This window comes from Vipera berus, assembly GCF_964194415.1.
Source record: "Vipera berus genome assembly, chromosome: 1".
NCBI classification, from domain to species: domain Eukaryota; kingdom Metazoa; phylum Chordata; class Lepidosauria; order Squamata; family Viperidae; genus Vipera; species Vipera berus.
This window is the reverse complement of record NC_138202.1, coordinates 95,419,669-95,440,198: the sequence shown is the minus strand read 5'-3', so window position 1 is coordinate 95,440,198 and position 20,530 is coordinate 95,419,669. Positions and strand designations below refer to the sequence as shown.

General features: G+C 36.6%; 1 protein-coding gene across 1 annotated transcript; it reads right to left on the bottom strand.

Moving 5' to 3' along the window:
• Positions 1–395: 395 nt before the first annotated feature.
• Positions 396–16,188, bottom strand: EIF3M (eukaryotic translation initiation factor 3 subunit M). Its single transcript, XM_081313494.1, has 11 exons — positions 16,079–16,188; positions 14,607–14,739; positions 13,478–13,616; positions 13,097–13,220; positions 11,713–11,807; positions 9,075–9,158; positions 8,344–8,443; positions 6,387–6,468; positions 1,451–1,594; positions 1,110–1,170; positions 396–692 (listed from the first exon to the last, which is right to left on the bottom strand). The coding sequence occupies exons 1-11, from the start codon at positions 16,118–16,120 to the stop codon at positions 572–574; spliced, it is 1,125 nt and encodes a 374-aa protein (XP_081169620.1). The 5' UTR covers positions 16,121–16,188; the 3' UTR covers positions 396–571.
• Between the last annotated feature and the right edge of the window lie 4,342 nt (positions 16,189–20,530).

Sequence of the window (20,530 nt, the reverse complement as noted above, 5' to 3'; positions counted from 1 at the left end):
ACATTGTTTCTTTTAAAAGTTTTCTTTTTCACTGCTAATCATTAGGGGGAAATGAGTGCAATCAAAATGAGGGTACTAAATGTAAATTAGTTCTCAAGCTAATCTCTATGTTCATAGTTCAGAATCCTAATACAGTATCTTTGGAGTTTTCCAAACTTAGAAATAACCTCTAGATACTACAGAACATTATCATTTAAAAAAAAATTAGTTATTGAAATAATAGAAAATACTTGTAGCTCGGGTTTTAAATTTTGGCAGTGGTTTGCTCTCTGAGCTTGTTTTCATTTAGTTCTGGAATGTTTCATTACCAGACTAGATAACAGCACCAGTGGATTTATTTATTTATTAAGTCAACCTGCTACTTTTTTGTCTCCCATTATACATCACAGTAAGTATTATTAAGATTATAAAAATGGATTTTATTACTTCTGCTGCTACATTTAAACAAATTTGCAAGACAATGTAATGCATTAAAATCCAAATGTTGTTTAGTACGTCAATAAAGAAATCCACAGAATTAAGCCAAATGGTTTATTGTCATCCATTTTCAATGAGATAAATCAATGAAGAATCAAGTATCTGACAAACTAAGAAGACTGTTTTTCACTTGATTTAAATTTTGTTTCCAGAAGTTCAGGGTGTCATATAACTGCTGCCACTGCTGTTTTCCAAAGGTCCGATGTGTGCTGTGACTAAAGAAATGTAAACAAATAATAAAATAACAAAAATATTACACTTTTCATACATACCTACTTAGAAAATACAAGATAGAAATCTAGATTTAAAAAAACACCTTTTCACTCTGCTTAGCGAGCATCAGCTACTCTAGGATTCTGCAGCCTTCAGTTAAAAACCATCATACAGTACTCATTAGTATTCTTGCCACTGTTTGGCCATTAAATGAAATGTGCTGGAAAATAGGACTCTTTCATTAAATAAGCTAATCACATTCAGTCTGAACTTTAATAAAATTATGATAAATAGCAACTATTTAACTACAGGAAACTGATAAGAATTATATTACTTCTAGTTAAAATATTAAGCAGATATGTATAAGTGCTATACTCAGGATCGCATTATATGGGTTCAGAAAAAGACTAAGGACTTACGTGACCATTACTTTTCTCTGGGTTTGATCAAGTTTGCAATGCACCATCTTTGTTTTCACAGCTATAAAACAAAACAGAATGAGATATAATGAATTCCTTTTAAAATTATAAAAATATCCTTGTAGTACTCTGTATTCTTTCAATGTGTGTTTATTTCAATCCAGGAAGGATTATTACAAGGAAGTATTTTATACACTAATTTATTTAAAATAAATACAATGTGCATATTTTTTTATTTCTATACATTCTGCCATAAAATACATAACTATATTCGGCATGCTCATACAACTGAAAAATGTTCAACAGAAGTGAATTATACTACTTTTAACAAATTACCTTACCATCAATAACAAATGCTTCCACATCATCAGCTCCTATCTGAAGTTCCTGCTGCATGGTGTCAAATGAAATTTCCTTATTTTCTACTGCCATTCCCATGAAGGTAAGCAATCTCATTTTTGCCATGTTCTGTTCATGCAACAGACCTACGTTAGAGAATATTGAGATGTAATAACTTCCGTGCAGACTCTGACAAATGATTTTCTTATAACATGATTTAGGAAAAAAATCAGTTTTTATTCTTTTCATAAATTGCAGATTTTCATGAAATACCACAGTACTAACATACCAATGCATACAAAATCTAAGCACTATTTTAACACTGTTATAATGCTCTTGCAATTCTAATGCAGTGAGCACCTCTGCGAATTTGAGTCCCAATTTAATGCTTATACAACCCTACCACTGGTAGGCCCTCATGTCCGACCCATTGCGACCCCATGGACAATGTTCTTCCAGGCCTTCCTGTCCTCTACCATCTTCTGGAGTCCATTTAAGCTCACACCTACTGCTTCAGTGACTCCATCCAGCCACCTCATTCTCTGTCGTCCCCTTCTTTTCTTGCCCTCAATCTTTCCCAGCATTAGGCTCTTCTCCAGTGAGTCCTTCCTTCTCATTAGGTGGCCAAAGTATTTGAGTTTCAACTTCAGGATCTGGCCTTCTAAAGAGCAGTCAGGGTTGATCTCTAGGACTGACCGGTTTGATCGCCTTGCAGTCCAAGGGACTCGCAGGAGTCTTCTCCAGCGCCATATTTCAAAGGCCTCAATTCTTTGGCACTCAGGCTTTCTTATGGTCCAACTTTCACAGCCATACATTGCAACTGGGAAGACCATAGCATTGACTATACGCACTTTTGTTGGCAGGGTGATGTCTCTGCTTTTTAGTGTGCTGTCTAGATTTGCCATGGCTTTCCTCCCCAGGAGCAAGCGTCTTTTAATTTCTTGGCTACAGTCCCCATCTGCGGTGTTCTTGGAGCCCAGGAAAATAAAATCTGTCACTACCTCCATTTCTTCCCCATCTATTTGCCAGGAATTGAGAGGGCCGGATCCCATGATCTTGGTATTCTTAATGTTAAGTTTTAAGCCAACTTTTGCACTCTCCTTCTTCACCCACAACAAGAGGCTCTTTAGTTCCTCTTCACCCTCAAAATATAGGGCATGCAAAGAAAACTTTCAAGGAACGTTTGGAAAAATAGGATCGCCTATTATTTTTTTCTTGTCTAAAGTAGCCTTGAGAACTGCTACATAAATATCCCTTACCAGGGTTATTTTTATGCCATGAAAATATTACTCATTGATTAGATCTAATTAAATTACTGAAAGATAACAATCTTACAAAAAAAATGAAATGAGAAAAGATTTGAATAGGGAAAATAAGGAAAAAAGCAAAACAAAAATGGGAGTGCCGATATTTTTGATACGAAGAGATGAAAAACTAGTACTTACAAAGTATTGCAAAGAAATTGCATTAGGGTAGAAAATGAAATTGGATCAGAGATGGGAGATATTTAAAAAAGCAGTGACCATGCTAATGCAATACATACGGTAAAGAAGCTAGAAAATTGCTTTGCAACGGGCATGCCAAAGAAAGAAAGAAATCTACACAGTTAAAATGTGGTATGAGTTATAAAAAGGAGAGTTAATGTCACTGTTTTCTTATGCTAGTGTTACATGAGAGAGGAAAGTGTTTTGCTGATTATACACACACACACGTGTGTGTGTGTGTGTGTGTGTGTGTGTGTGTGTGTGTGTGTGTTACTGAGCATTGAGAGAACTTATATTTGATTTATGAATTAATACATGAAATATCCAGTATACAGTAAGTACATTTCTATGCCTCATCCAGCATCAAAGAATACCTGCTTGTGTAATAGATCTTCCTTTCCAGGCCTCCCAAATATGAAACCAATTTGTCTCGTATACAGAATTGTACAGGAAAGCCATTCCACTATTTGAAAGTTATAGTTGGATATAACTTTTATATGTCATTTTCCCCCTATCAATTTGCAACTGAATAAAACTATTGTAACAATACATACAATTATATTTTAGAAATTGCCAAAGCAAATCCAAATGCACAACAAATATTTATATCTGAATTAATAACATTGTTATATTAATATAAGAGCAGTAAGCACATTGCTACCAGACCCAATGCTGCATTAATTAGCAATAATTATGATGCAGACTATTTATCTGGCACAGATTCAACAAAAATGTGATCATCATAACTCAACCAAACAGGGTGATTCAGAAACTACAGTTAACTGGGCTTAATAGAAATCTACAAGCACCAAAAATCAATTAGTTGTGCATAAACTCTAATTAACAAATGCAAATGAAGCATTAATTACCCCTTTAAAAGTAAAAAGGTTGCCTCTTGTCTGTATGATGAGATTCAAATGTGAACATGTTAGGGTGATTCACAGTTGACACAAGATAATACAACTGTTGGCCTAACCTGTCAACATTAATAAGGCAATGCATTGTAACAAACAGGTGCCACCTGTGGGAGCCTTTCCTGAACAGATTTTATAGCTTAATGTGGCTTGTTAATAATTTTGAAACAAGGGGAGAGGAGCAAGTAAAAGAGGAGAAAAAATATTTTTTAAGCTTAGAAATATTAAAAGTACCTTAATCCTTTATGGAATTCTTCACATACCAGGTGAATTAATAACAAATGAATTGAGAAGAAAAGAGGTATCAGATGCATTCTGTGCAATTCCCTATATCTAAATATTTCAAAAGAGCGTATGCAGTCTATTTGTTACTAATGTATAAATGTAACTGGTTCAGTTTAGTGTATAAATAAATAAGCTAAGCTTATTATATAAGCTTAATATACTTATCTCAGCTTGGTCTACTGAACAGATTTAGCAGAGGCTTCTTTTAATATAGGAAGGAAATAATATTACATTTGGCCAACTTCTTCTCTACCTGAGCCCTCACTGCCATCTTTAGTGCTTCTGCAGATTGCAAACTTTTGGAGAAAAATGGACCATAGCCAGAATAGGTTTGCAAAAGTCACTATTCTACTTTGTCTCCTCCAAGTCAACAACACTATTGAAGGGCAAATGTGTGGATCTAACCAAATGTCTTCAAGTGGATATAGTACAGAATTATTTAAAATTTTTTAATAACGGCAGTGAGACTTTTAGTAGCGCAATATTGGAAGAAGGAAGAACTGCCGACTATAGAAGAGTGGACTTTGAAAGTTTCTAACTTGGTGGAAATGGCGAAGATTTCAGCATATTTGAAAGATCAATCGCAACAGAGATACATTGTGGAATGGAGAAGATGGATTGAATATGTTCAGAATAAATATGGGACTAAAAAGTTTCACTTAGTATTTGAATAAGTAGTGGATTTTTATGACGTATAATTAGTAGTTATTTTATTAATATTTTGACTATGGAGAGTTAAAGTGCGATAGAATTTAATGTTTTATTATTGTTAGCATATTTTAGAGTATGTTTGTTTGTATTATTATACCCTGTATTCAGCTCTGGGAAGTCGGGGAGGGGGGAGGGGAGGGGGATGAGGGGGGGGTTGTATTTAAAATGTATTGTAAAACTTTTCAATTTAAAAAAAAGAATTATTTAAAAAATTCTGTTGTATTCATTAACTGCTTTAGAACTACATTTTTTCATCCACTGGAAACAAATTGTATTCGAGAGACTAAAACCCTATTAAACCCTGATTTTATGAAAATATTTATTCAATACTAGTATCCCTAAATTGTAATGCAGTAATATAAAAGAATGCATCACTGAACAATTTTTGCTTTGTCGCTGACCCTTGTCCTAAAATGCTGCAATACAGAAAAAGTAATTTTCATGCATGCAATTACTTATGAACCAGTGCTCCTTTGAAACAGTCAATTACACACCAATGGGGGAGTGTCAAAGTGTTAATTACTACTCCTTTTCTTTCCATGGTGTATAAATAAAGAGGGTGCTGACATTAACATTCCATCACAAAGCTTCATCCTATGAAACATATTAACTGTGATAGAATGTGGTTTGATAGGTTTTAATACATTCGAAAAAGCTTAAGCTTGCATAAGAACACTTACAAGTATTTAATTTTACCGTACTTTACTACCTTAATGGTTTCTTAAACAATGTTTGCACACAAAAGACAGGGTAGGACAGCCTGTAACCAGCACTAAACTCCAAGACTATGTTAAAAGAAATTCTTAGTAACAATGAACATTTGGGAGGGGGGAACCAATTCCACCCGCTGTGAATAATAACTGTCCTAAACCTGATCACTTCTGAAGAACAATGCCTGGATTTTTAAGTGCTGTAACTGTAGACTAAATATATTTGAAGGCCATGAATTTGGGAACCTTTGATCTAGGACATGTAATTTGAATTCCTTTCCAAAGTTTTCAAATTATCTATAGTCTATAGAAAGGCAGGTTCATTTCTTTATATGCCTGTTTACCTTGAATGATCCCAACTAATATTTTAGGGGGTTTTAGTATAGTTTATTATTGCAATATGTGGCATAGATATACAAAAATTGAAATCCCAATTCTAACATTTGATATACAAGGAGAATACCAAGTAAGCAATTGTTACACCAGATTTTCATTTTGATACACTTTTGGACATTCTGCAATTGAAAAATAAGAAATAAAGGTAAATCACACCTGTGAGGAAGCTAAAAGTAGTATATTCAGTGATGCAAGTCTTATCTTGCTATTTAGCTGTAATATACACGGTTACAAGGAGATAGCTGGGTCATAGGTCTTACTGATGAAAACAGAGGTGAAACAATTCCTCTGCAAACAGAAGTTATTGCAGCCTACTGCAGAATAAAGGGAAGTATCCCATTCTTAACGCTCTTTCCTGAATAAGCTGGGATAGGTTAACTTCATAATAACAACAGATTTAAGAAGCAAGTAAAAGGAGGATAATAACAAAATTCTTACCAAGAGAGTCAATGAAGTCCTTGTTGTTTTGATAAAAACGGACATAGGATGCTAACTTGGCACTTACAAAAATGGTCAAAAGCTACAAAAAAGAAATTCTCAATAAGTCTAGTACATTTGAAAATAAAACCAAATTTCATTTAAGAGGCATTTCACAAAAATTTCGTTCAGAAGTATGGATAATGTGTGGCTCCCTGGATCTTTTGGGGGCTTCAGAAAGGCACAAAAATTGCCTTAATGAACCCAACTAAAGTTTATTTAATCCAATAGCTCCAAACAATATTCTTTGGACACAAACATTAGCACACTTTGATTTTCTCAACACCTAATTCACTAATTTTACATGGCCACTATGACTGGAGGACATTACTAAATCAGGGGTTAGTGCAATGATTTGGTGCATTGTAAAGCAATCCTGTGCTTTATGCAGAAAATGCCAGCATGTGTTCAACGTGCCAGTGTCAATCTCTTACTGTTTAGCATTAATGATAGCAGGCAAAATGATCCACTCTCTGAGTTGATGCAAGATAGCCTCATATATTGGGTGGCATAATTAAAGGTGCTCGATTAGAAGCCAGGAGACTTGAGTTCTAGTCCTGCCTTAGGCATAAAAGCTAGCTGAGTAATTTTAGCTCAGGTACTTTCTCACAACCCTAAGCAGTATTGGAAAAACACTCCCAAAAATGTTAAAAAAAATACATCAAGAACTTATTCATGTAGTCACATTTGATTTAATGGACCACAGTAACAAAAACCTCCTATGCAGTTGTAATTAAAATTGATTCACTTATATGAACTTCCAAGTTCAAAAACTGTATAATCCTAGATACAAGGTCTGAAAGGTTGATTTGAGAGGTTAAAAAAAACAGAGGTTTCTTCCTGAGACCATCAAAATTGTCCATTCCCCCAACACCTATTCACATACAAACACACACAAACAAAAGCAATACTTTTATCATCGTTATAGGCATCATGGTGGTTATGTACTGAGGTAACCAAAGAGGCAGTTTTTTGCTGGGATTTTTTTTGGGGTGGGTGGGGGGTGGAATTGATTATTTAATTAAGTACACTAAAAACCATAAGTCTTCCCTGTGGTCACTCCAGTCCTTTGAAAGAGCCTCCCACTGGGAATCAGAAGGATCTCTATCCTTTTAATCTTCTGGAGGGCTATGACCATCTGGCTCATCCCCCCCCCCCGAGTATTGGGCTAGGACAGGGGTAGGCAACCTCGGCTCTTTTATGACTCATGGACTTCAACTTCCAGAATTCCTGAGTCAGCATAGCTGACTCAGGAATTCTGGGAGTTGAAGTCCATGAGTCATAAAAGATCCATGGTTGCCTACCCCTGGGCTAGGATAAGGGGTTGAGCTGTGAGAATGTTTAGTCTGGCACTTGAAGGGAAGGGTACCTTTATTTTTAACTACGTTTTATGGATTGCTTTGAGTCACGAGTGTTATTGTGTAAGATAGGTAGCCATATAAGTCCCATAAATAAAAAAATAAAAATACAAGTATATAGGGCTCAGATTTTCCTGCTGAGATTTAGCATCACATGCATGAGCAGAAATAAACCGTGGTTAGATTATTACATCCCCTTTCCTTCCTGGGTCCAGTTTTCTCTTTCATTAAGTGGAGTTTCCCTTGTTTAAACAACGTTGGTTATACTTATCTACAATCAATTTAAGCAAGTTACTTTCTTCAGTAACTTAAAATTGGACTATTTGAAGCTAAGCATTATTTACATTAACCATAATATCTGAAATGTTTGAGAAGTTGAAAACAATAAAGAAGAAGCATTCATAACATTCTTGCTTGTTTACAGTACACTGGGATGTAGTTTAATACAACCATTAAAAACTGACAGAATTCATAACAAGTGGACATAAATCACTGAAATAACTTAGCTAGAATATCTCATGTTGTATTATACCAGTTTTATATTTTTTAATAATACTTACATCATGGATAAGTTCTCCTTCCAAAAATTTGACTGGCTTTAAAGCAAGAAGATGATCAAAAAGAAAGGTATTTGGATCCTTTAGTGCACGGACAATGCACCTAAGCAAAAAGCAAAATGGACATACGCAATTTTATTCTACCATTGGATTACTTTATCTTACTATTATTTCTGTAATAATTCACAGATTAAAATCTTTCTAACAATACAACTTGAAAGAAAAAAAATAGCGAAGAAAAATAACGCTTTCTCTGAAAAAATATTTTTCTCTGAAGAAAATAATCTTTTCTCCGTACAAAGCATCTGAATAGACAGATCTTGAGTTTTATTTTAGCTTTCTTTTGCAAGAAACTCAACAGCATTAGTCAAGAAATGAATTCACCTCTATGACAGATGTGTACTCCAACTGAAATTCTCTTCCATGTTTTGGAAGATTATATAACATATCCTTGTAAAAAATATTTTCTATTGCCTACTTTCTAAATGGTTGAAATGTACATTATTAAAATTGTAGTAACAATATGGCCCCTGCCTTTTTTACACATGTGCACATTATGTCCTTTTCCCATTCATAAAATGTTTTAGGTGCATCTCTTTATGCCATATATTAAATTCAGTTTTACAAAGAAACAGTGGAAGTAAAGTTACTTGTTGCCTTTTTTGCCATGGATACTGACAATACTCAACAAAATCCTCCATGAAAAAAAAACCCATAATATTACATTACATTACCTGTGAGCATCAACTCTAGCCTGAGATGCATTATCTTCTGTGTAACTTCCCAGCAATTCTACCATAATTTTTGCTGCAGTGTCACTGCCGAAAAAAATAACACTTCTTTTGAAAACCATTTCATAAAGTTATATATAAAATTATGAAGTTATTATTCTAATGTAAAGTGCATGGAAAGTTACAACTTTGATGTGGCACATAAGGATAAAAAAGCACGGTGTAGTTTTTTGCTCTCAATTTTCTTCTTAAAATGTATTTTCATAGTTAATTTTATACAGTAATTATATAGTAATCTTAAACTGATGGAAGGAAAATTGGCTGTTTATAGGAAGCCCTCGTGGATAGAAAATGCTAAACCACACCTGTATATAATCACTAAGAAGCAAAGTAAATGCTAAGGTTTGTCTAAAATCTTTTCGATTCCTTTTTGGAAGGGCAGAAAAGATAAAACTCAAGGTGAACAGCCTGCAACTGTGTACAGTGTTCCTTAACTAAAGTTAAAACATCAATCTAAGAAAAGAGAGGGAAAGTAATAATATGTGACAATCAAATAACTAAACATTCACATCAGAGAAAATCATGCAATGAGTCAGAAAAATAATACAGAATATTTATAGAGTATTATAAGAAACTACCCCCCATGGTCTACTGAAATGTCTAGGCCAGACATGTCAAACACAAGGCCCAGGGGCCAGATCCAGCCCGCAAAGTGGTTTCATGTGGCCCGTGAAGCCATCCTGGAAACAGTGAGGGAACGGCCCCCACTGCCTCGGCTCTGGCCCAGAGACCCTCAGATCTGTCCCACTCCTGTCCAGGCCCCCATAGGCACCCTTGATGGAAACGATGTAGAGCTGGCCACACCCACCCAGTAGGCCTTACACATTCTAGCCATACCCACCCGGCCCCCTGAGGGCAACCGCAATGCTGATGCGGCCCTCAATGAAATTGAGTTTGACACCCCTGGTCTAGGCCTTTAAGCCTTTATAATACCACAACATTATCAGGTCCATACGACTTCAGGGGCAATGCAGTGCCAGGTGCCGTTCCTCAAAATGTCAAGAGGTTGTTCATAAGACCGGCAGTGCAGTGTGATACTGCAACCTTTGGAAGAATTCTACACAGTCAAACTTCTCATATGTTAAAATGTACTTTGAGTGATCACTTGGGCCAAAGGTTTAATGCTAAACCTTCACAAATTTACCAATATAATTCGATTTAACTTTAATTTATATTTGATTGGCTGAGACTGCAAGGCCAACAACCATGTTCCTAAATTACCTTGTTCTGGGTTTTTTGGGGGTGGGTGGGTGGGTGGTGGCAGAGGGAGATCCAAGGTAGAAATGTTAAAATAATCATTCAAGGTCAAAATTTATTATCCATCCTTCCATCCTTCGATGCATCCACTAAACTCGACAAGGGAAAACATCCGAAAATCCAGAATGAATTTCCCTGTGTGCCCCTAGAGTATGTTATAGAAGGGAAATCTGCTTCCACCATGTTGAATTGCTGTTTTAGTTTGATATTTTAATATCTTTAGAGACTCTTACTATATTCTCAAGAATCTAATTTCAGATCTTGTAACAATCAATGTGTTTCCATCAATTTAGCACAAATAACTCCAGTATCACTTTAGGAATGGGGAATCAAAGAATATTTAACGTATCAATCATCTAACAAGAAAGTCAAAAATCAAATCCATCAAGGGATTTCTCTGCCTTCTCTTGCTGAAGGAGAAGAGACTTTTTCTTTAGAAAAATAAAAAATAGACCAAGGCCAAAATGAGGAAATTTTCTTCTTCTCTAACCCATAGATGGTATGTGGAAATTACCATTCATTCTAATCCTGAAAGCCTAATAGCTTGCAATTTAACTTTTAAATTCATCGTTAGTAATAAAATTACTTTCAACTATTCTGTTATCTGCCCCTCAATCCTACCCATCTGTTTTTAACAACCACATTTCCTGAATATTCAGATTGGCTCAATCTCTTTAAATAAAGTTGAAGTAGTTTGGAGTCAATCCTACGACTAGGCAAAAATACTCCTTTACCAGAACAATGACCCAGACATTCCATTTCCTCTCTGTGTCCTGCTGAATATTTTCCTACACCATACCATTCTGGGAGGGATTTAGCACTTCCCAGAAGAGCCTTGGTGGAGCAGTGGGCTAATGCCTCCTTAAGTAACACCTGCTGCCTGCAATTAGTGCAGGTTCAAGTCCCACCAGGCTCAAGGTTGACTCAGCCTTCCATCCTTCCGAGGTAGGTAAAATGAGGACCCAGATTGTTGGGGGCAATTAAGCTGACTTTGTAATAATGCCACTTGGGGTGTGTGTGTGAAAGCCCTAATAAGCAGGCATATACATAGAATGAAGGCTACTGCTAAGCTTGTAAGCCGCCCTGAGTCTTCGGAGAAGGGCGGGATATAAATGGAATTTTTTAAAAAAAGAGTTTCGTTCAAAATGGAAGAAGTCCCAAGATATCCCAAATGCAATAAAACATATTAATTATAGACTCAATGAATTCAACAGGAACTGAATTACTCATGACAAAGGTAAATTGTTTAAGAGGCTTTTTCTACATATATTTAACTGTTGATTCAACACATATTTTAAAAATTGATAGATGCAGTTTTTCTTACCTCTTCTTGCAGTCCACTAAAACATCATAAAGCAATCTAAGAAGGGTATGTTTTTTCTCCGTGTTAAGATTCCAATCTGAAATCCATTTTCGAACCTGTATAAAATATTTAAAATAAAAAGTATGTTTTGACTGTTGAGCAACATTATCCAATAGCCCAGAGGTCTACAACCTTTCTGGGCTCAAGGACCAGAAGGAAGGAGAGCAGCTTCAAAACTGGTGTGTGTACGCGTGTGCACACATAAAGCCACACGCACTGGCGCAGTACTAGCAGCCCTGTTTGCACATGCGCAAACAGGCCGCGCAAACTGCCCAGGCTAGCAGCGCATGTGCAAACAGGCTGCAGACACCTGCCCTGCGCTGGCATCCACGTTTGTGCTCGTATGGTCAAATGGGGCCGCAGGCGCTAGGACAAATGGGGGGGACCATAGGTTGGGGACCCTTCGATAGCCTGGTTTTTCAAATGAAAACATTTCTAAAATAAGGTATAAGAATGTCAGTCTGGGATACCACATATTAGCTGGTTTCTATGTAGTCCTTGCTTACCAATGATAACTGGGGACAGGAAATCCATCATTAAGTGACAGTAATAAGGTGTGATGATATATGACTTATGATAGAGGTTCAAGCAGACCCAGTTGCCACTGTTAGGGGAATCCTGCGTGGTTGCAGCATCCCATGGAGATGTGATTGCCATTTGCAACCTCTCTCCAACTTCTCCATTGATTTTGTTTGGCAGTGAGAGTCACAAATGATCATGTGACCATGGCATGCTGCAAGCCAGTTGCCCAAACAGCGATCGCATGATCATGAGGATGCTATGATAGTCACAACTAAGAGGACTAAGTACCCTTTGTTCAGTGCAGCCATACCTTCGAACAGTTGCTGAACACATGGCCATTAAGAGAGGACCTGTACAATTTTATACTTACTCTTCTAGAAATAGTAATATTACAACACATAATTTATTTGAAAGTAGAAAACCAAACTCCAGTTGAGAAATATCTGGATCCAAAATAATACCAAAGAAGTAGTTTGGATTTATTTCTACCCATGAAAGGCATATGACCCAATGGTAAAAAATATAGCAACCCTATTCTAGTCTCCAACTGCCACAGTGTTTCAGACTCCATTAATCCTCTGGAATGTGTTTTAAAAGCATCAGTGGAACACTGGAAGATGGTGAAGTTAATAAAAATGTTATTTAGCTCCATCTTCAGGAAGATGGACTGCCTAAACAGTTCTCCCAGCATATGATCCTGTTCCTGAGAAGAATCATCTCCGGATACAAATTAATGCTTTTTAAAGAATAATTTTAGGAACTCTATTTTAATTAGTAATTTTGTATTTGTTAATATGCCCTCACCTCCTGTCTAATTGCTTACCTGTTCCAGTTCAGTTGGAATGTACTGTATAGCACCACAGGTGGAAGCTACTTTAAGAAGGCTGCAGTAGACTGTATACCTTGCAGGGGTATTTTTATCCATCCCATGGAAGAGGTTACTCAATCTAAACAATAATGGAGAATCCATGTTCACCAAATTTGTAAGTGTACTAAAAGCAAGCATTTTATACCATTACACTGAATTCTGTGATACTCAAGATTTTTTTCTTGACCCTTATATATTATTCCCATTTTGCTACTCATATGCAGAAATATGAAAAAGCTTTGTAGTCTTAGAAGACTTAAAGAGATTTCTTTTACAGAGATAATTGTTCTGTATATAATGAAAGACATACTATTCTCTCCAAAACAAGACACTTACAGCTGAAGCCTGAGTGAGGGCCGTTCACCTTCCCGAAATTTGACTAGTTTCTCACACAAACTTTCAATCAAAGCCTCTTGTTTATCAGGTTCCAGAATAAGAAGTAAAGATACTACACTGTTCATCACACTTTCGACATCTATATGGAAAACAAAAGTTTACATTAATTAAAAAAGACTCCTTGTCCTGCAGATATGTAGCTTGGGAGTATTGATTCATCTTTGTCACTAGAATAGGCAAATACACTTAATAAGGTAAAGTAAAGGTAAAGATTCCCCTGCACATGCGTGCTAGTCGTTTCCAACTCTAGGGGCCGGTGCTCATCTCCGTTTCAAAGCCAAAGAGCCAGCGTTTGTCCGAGGACGTCTCCGTGGTCATGTGGCTGGCATGACTAGACGCCAAAGGCGCACGGAACGCTGTTACCTTCCCACCGAAGTGGTCCCTATTTTTCTACTTGCATTTTTACGTGCTTTCAAACTGCTAGGTTGGCAGAAGCTGGGACGTGTAACAGGCGCTCACTCTGTTACGCGGCACTCGGGATTCAACCCGCCAAACTGCTGATCTTCTGATCGACAAGCTCAGCGTCCTAACCCACTGAGCCACCGCGTCCCTTTTAAACTTAATAGCCTCACCTAAATCTGACAGCCTCATATATAATTTAGGTGGCTTGGCCAGTATAGGCTAGTCACATTAGTTTATGAATTGTTAACTTCTGATATTGATTAGAGAAAAGAACAACAGTTTGTCAGCACCATTATTCAAGAAGTGCTCTTCCAGTATCAGAACTATAACTGAACTATAACAACACCAACCCCTTAAACTTCCAAATAGTCCAGAAAGTCTCTCCCAAACATAATTCTGCCTGTAAATGTAATGCAGTTCTCAATCTCCATGCACCTCTCCCCCCTCGTGTAAAGGATAACCCTTACTCATGATATGCAAAAATATATCAATGTGGTTCAGCTTCTATTCAATTCCCACTGTAAGTTATCCACCAGTGAGTTAAGTTCATTTATGTCCGAACTAGGGTAAAAACTATATGGAAAATAAAATTGATTTCTGGTCTTTTACATCATTTCTATTTCTTTCATTTCTGAAACATTTACCAAAGCATCTGTATTGTACAAACCTTTGTCATCTTCTTTTAGGCACACATCACATGCTTCAATAATCTGAGCTAAATCAATATGAAGTCCACCTTCTGAATTCTCTTCAGAGATCTCCGCTCCCTTGGATTTTAGATAAGCTCTAAGTTCTGCAGCCTTTTAAAGAAGAACATTGCCTGTGAAAACTGAACATGCTCAGCAGCTTTAGAAAACTTAACAATTTTAATCATCACTTGGTTAATATAAAATATAATTTTGTTATAATACATAGAATAGTGTAATTAGAACTTAAGAGCCTTGGTGGAGCAGTGGGCTAATGCCTCCTTAAGTAACACCAGCTGCCTGCAATTAGTGCAGGTTCAAGTCCCACCAGGCTCAAGGTTAACTCAGCCTTCCATCCTTCCGAGGTAGGTAAAATGAGGACCCAGATTGTTGGGGGCAATAAGCTGACTTTGTAATAATGCCGCTTGGGGGGAGGGGGTCGAAAGCCCTAATAAGCAGGCATATACATAGAATGAAGGCTATTGCTAAGCACATTGATTTGTGCTTTAGATTGTAAGCCGCCCTGAGTCTTCGGAGAAGGGTGGGATATAAATGGGATTAAGTTCATACCATTAAGAATTGAAATAGTCTATCAAAATGATCAATTAAAGTTAACATGGCTGGACAACAAACTGATCAGTTGATCATGGTTTCATATATAAAAAAAGTAATGCTGTTGGCACCATGCACAAATCTATATACCTATATAAACACACAATGGTTTCATGGGAATTTTCCATTTGTCTATTTTAAACTACACAGCTGAGTTGTTTGATATTTAGCTTTTTAAAACCTGTATCACATTATATTGGGCATATGAAATAGTATATGACTATTATTTAGGATATAATAGCTGCAAGAGTAATTGATTTCATTTTACAAGGCAGCTGGGTGCGAAGCAAGAAGGGGTGGGACAAGAAGACCCAGGAGAAAAGGATCTTAACCGGTTATCCTCCAGCGGGGTAGGTCGGCAGGTAGACCCGTCCTGTTGCAAATTTATCAGCAAAACATCCCTGCCTGCCTGCCTGTCACACAAGCCGGAGCTGCGGTCCTGTCTTACGTTCGTTCCTATAAGTTCCAAAGGTGTTTTTTTTCCAAGGGGAAAAAAATCACTTCCATTATGACTGCCAAGGAATAGGGTGGAAACGTCCATGTCATCACCATCAGAGTGCTAACTGCAAGGAATACAAATCCTTCCATTCTCCCCATTCTGTCAGAATTGAAGAAGCTTCTTGGATGAGAAGCGAAACACCTTCAAGGAAAAACAAAGCAAGTCCAGTTGCCTCTTGGACAAAAAAGCACCTTTGGGACAAACCCTGACCTGGATGACTGAGAGTCTCCATAGACATTCATTCCTTAAGGTCTGGGGCAACGAGGGGAGGGGAGGGGGGAATATGAAAAACGCAAAGCACCCGGCAACATCAGGACAGAAAGCAACTGCCTGGTTCCCGACCTGATCTTCCTCCGTGATATCGATAAAAGCCGGCACGCTCATGGCCACGACAGCCCAACGCCTTTGCCTCTATCGCACGCTCCGAGCGGAAAAGGCCGCGCCGTTCTAGGATGTCATTTCCGTTTCCGGGACATAGCTGTCCTCCAATCGGCGTTCCTCAGCGAGGTTCCACCTTCAGCCGGCCTTCTCCGATGCTTTCAGTCTCTCTTCGGTAGTTTCGCTCGCGCGAAGGGTGCCGTTCTGGTCACGGGGTGCGCCCGAGCCGTTCCCTCGGTTTCTCCGGCGTTTCGGTAAAGGAAGCGGGACGCGCGCCTTCACCGTCTCAGAGTGGCAGGGACTGATTATTATTATTATTATTATTATTATTATTATTATTATTATTATTATTATTATTATTATTATTATTATTAATATTATTATTTTATATTATATATTAATATATAATATATATTATATTATTATATATTATATATAATATATATTATATATTATTATTAGTTTTAATTGGGGTTTTAACTGGGGTTTTACATGTTGCAGGGACTTAGTTTAATCTTTTTTAAATTGGTCTTAATTTTTGTATTAATGTTTTAAAAATTATACCCTGTAAACCGCCCTGAGTCCTTCGGGAAAGGGCGGTATATAAATTCAATAAATTAAATTAAATTATTATTATTATTATTATTATTATTATTATTATTATTATTATTATTATTATTATTATTATTATTATTATTTGCTCCTAATAAAAACCCTTTTGAACGCAGTGGGCTTTTTATGATGAGATGGGAAACAAAGCCTTGGTTTAAAACATTAAAAAGCATTGCGGCTCGGAGAGTTGCGCTCGCCCAATTTTTTTTTCTTTTCTCTGCGGATGGAAGATGTTACACAGGTTCAAAAACCGCAAGCCCTGTTCTCAAGTTCGTGAATGAATAAGCAATAATTTCCCATCAGATTTTTTCATTAGCTAAAGCAAGCCTTTATACTCTCGCAGTACAGAAAGCAATTTTTGTGCTTTCTGCCTAAATACGTTGATCGAAAAACATCGCCACGTTTTTCATCTGGTCTAGGCAATTCTGCTAATGGTGATAACGGGTATTTTTGCCTCCGTTTTTAAATCGGTTTGAAAACAAGCCATTGCTGGAGGAAAAAAAAAGTCAAAATTTGGATGATGGATGTATAGGTTGTTACAGTTTTAAAAGATGGAAGGTTATCGCACTATAAAGCCTTGGGGTGACGTGTTCATATGCTTTGACATAAATTAAGATGCTTTGCCCTATACTATTTTAGAAAAAGTTTCACAAGCATTTTTGCTAACGCTTTCTCTGCCTATTTACGGGTGCTTACCTGGAAGCAAGATCTATTTAAATACAATAAAGATAGAAAAATGTGAGGTGTAAATCTGGGTCTTGTTTTGAAGTATGAGCTCCAGCCCTGAAACTCATTCTTTTTCATGTAATATAATAGAAGGAAGAAAAATAAGAAACTTTCCTGCTTCTTTCTTCCAGTGTTAGGGCCAATGAAAATAAAGATGTAAGACAAGAGTCCTCATACTAGGGAATATCAGAGAAGGCTCTAATGTTTAATTCTCTTGACAAATTAAGGCATAAAGTAATAACACTGGGTTTTTTCTACCAGTTGTTTAGAGCAGTCATAATAAACAAAATGTATTTATTAATGTTTAAGGAGTGATACAAAATAGTAACAATGACTGCTGTAACAGAAAATTAAATATGAATTAAAATATAGCTATTAAATTGTCTTTAAAAAGGACATCTCATATATATGTAAACCACAAGACTTTTCTGATTAAGGTATAATGCTAAATCCAATATTTAAACTGTATAAAAAGGTTTCTCCCTATCGTTTGTACTTAGGATTTTTATTATTTTTTTTTTAAAAAAAACCCCACTATGACACAATTTGAGTAAATAGGGGAAGTTTTGTTTCCTTTTTAAAGCATAGAATTCATAATCATAATAGTAAAGTTGGAAGGGACCTTGGAGGTCATCCAACCCCCTGCTCAGGCAGGAAACTGTATACCATATCAGACAAATGGCTGTCCAGTCTCTTCTTAAAAACTTCCAGTGTTGGAGCATTCATCGCTTCTGGAGACAGGTAGTTCCACTGGTTAATTGTTCTAACTGTCAGGAAGTTTCTCCTTAGTTCTAGGTTGCTTCTCTCCTTGACTAGTTTCCATCCGTTGCTTCTTGTCCTGCCTTCAGGCGCTTTGGAGAATAGCTTGACTCCTTCTTCTTTGTGGCAGCCCCTAGTCCTTCTCTTCATTAGACTAGACAGACCCAATTCCAGCAGCCATTCCTTATATGTCCTTCAGACCTCTAATCATCTTTGTTGCTCTTCTCTGTACTCTTTCCAGAGTCTCAACATCTTTTTTACATCGTGGTGACCAAACTGGATGCAGTATTCCAAGTGTGGCCTTACCAAGGCATTGTAAAGTGGTATTAATACTTCACGTAATCTTGATTCTATCCCTCTGTTAATGCAGCCTAGCACTGTGTTGGCTTTTTTGGCAGCTGCAGCACACTGCTTGTTATAGAACATAAAAAGGAATAGCAGTTGAGATAAATGATTCTGGAGAACAAGGTTATGTGGAGGATGGACATTTCATGTAAGTAGCAGGCTGAGAAAGGGTAAAAGGGTTAAACTTCTGCATAGTGGATATGAAGGAATCTAGTGCAAAACCCGTCTGCTGTTTTTCCTTAATTTCCCCATATTTTGTTATAATTTCCATTCTGTTTATTGTGTTTTGGAAGAAAATGGAGGTGATATTGCATATGTATTGAATTATTAATAATTTTAAATTTTAAGCAGTCTTAAATAATGTCAATTATTACCCAATAGTTGTAGTGCAATAACTGTACTTATAAAACATGAATTTACCATAAAAATTTGTGTTCATTTTTATGCTTTTATTGTTGTTTGTGAGCCACCAAGCCACATAAGGGTGGCTGAAAAAAGGTTTTAAATGATTAAGTGGGGAAAATTTATGCTGTTTTAGTAACAGCAAAGATGAAGACAAAGATGTGGAAATTACCCTCTCATATTGCATCTTTCTTTTATGACTTAAAAAAAACAAAAAAGTCTCAGAATGATTTGGCACATCTGAGAATAATGTTGAGAAACAGCCACATATCTATGCTTCTGGAAAAGGGTGATGATGAGGGAATTCAAAAGAAACGTAGAAATTATTAGAGAGGGCAATACCATCATAATGTGATAGGAATAAATCTACAAGTTGGCTAAATAGTTATACCTGACTATATATCTGGCTATAGTTTCTTGGAATATTCCTTGCCTGATCTATAAAACCATTGGCTTGCAAAGTGGCAACTTACTTAAAAAAAACAAAGCATATACATAAACCTTCCTACAAGGCATTAAAATAGAATTAGGAAACCTAAAGGCACTGGGCAATCAGCATTGATTCATTTCATAATCATTTCTTTCATGCTCCTTGGACTATAGTGGAAAAGAGAAGCATCAGGGTATTACATTAATATAAATCACCATACCTGCATTTGGATTTTAGAGCCCGTGCTATGAGTCAAATAAATTGTTTCACAGAATTATATCACAACAAAAATTCACTTCAATGACTTTGTTTGGTTCTAATTCATGTCACAAAATAGCAGCTTTTATGGATTAATCTGTCACCATGAATTCTTAATTTATATTTAAGTTACTACAGGCCAGCGATTCTAACATCAAAACCTAAAAATAAATAAACACCAAGCACTAGATATTCTTGCCACCTAATGCTTACATATTTGCAGCTGGCAGCACTCTCAGAACATAATTACTGTTATCAAGCAAGAGAAATATATGCTCCAGTTAATTTCCTTTCAGGAGTTGTTATTTGCTTTATTTATAGTATGTTTGTATCATGCACTGATTTCAATGGAACCCAGTCATGTCTGTTACTCTAGCTTTTATTATTTTTACGAACATGATGTTCCCTCTTGTCCTTCATTGTGCTGTATGCTTTGCTTACTTTGGCCTTAGGTAGAGAGAACAAATTCCATACTGGGTTTCAAAGAAATGGTCCTTAGTAGTCTCCCCCTTTCTTACCCTTCCTTTTAACAGGGGACTCTACAATGACAGTAGTAAATCCTGAAGGTGTGCAAACATGGTGATAGTGACCAGCTTTGACTATAAATGGGTTGTATATCAGAGAAAGACAAAGAAAAAAAATACAATCATTGTTCTTCCAGAGCCGTGTAAAAAAATTGAGATGTTATGAAGAGGATAAGCATCCAAAAGGTGCTTTTCTCAAAAAAAAAAAGCACCTTTGGACAACCATGAGTTGGATGACTGAGAATCTTCACAGACAAGAGGATAAACAGCAGGTCAAAAATGTTTCCATCATCTCTTCCTCATGGAAGCGGATCACCTGTTATTTACGTGTCAACTATGTATTTTTTTTTAATTTAATCT

What these genes read in the sequence shown, in the direction of transcription:
- EIF3M (XM_081313494.1), bottom strand. Translation starts at nt 16,120, where the DNA reads ATGAGCGTGCCGGCTTTTATCGATATCACGGAGGAAGATCAG. An exon ending in CCCTCACTCAGGCTTCAGCT is followed by an intron (nt 13,221 to 13,477) that starts GTAAGTGTCTTG and finishes ATTATTGTTTAG; the next exon opens with ATTGAGTAACCTCTTCCATG. An exon ending in GCTAGAGTTGATGCTCACAG is followed by an intron (nt 8,444 to 9,074) that starts GTAATGTAATGT and finishes CTTTTTGCTTAG; the next exon opens with GTGCATTGTCCGTGCACTAA.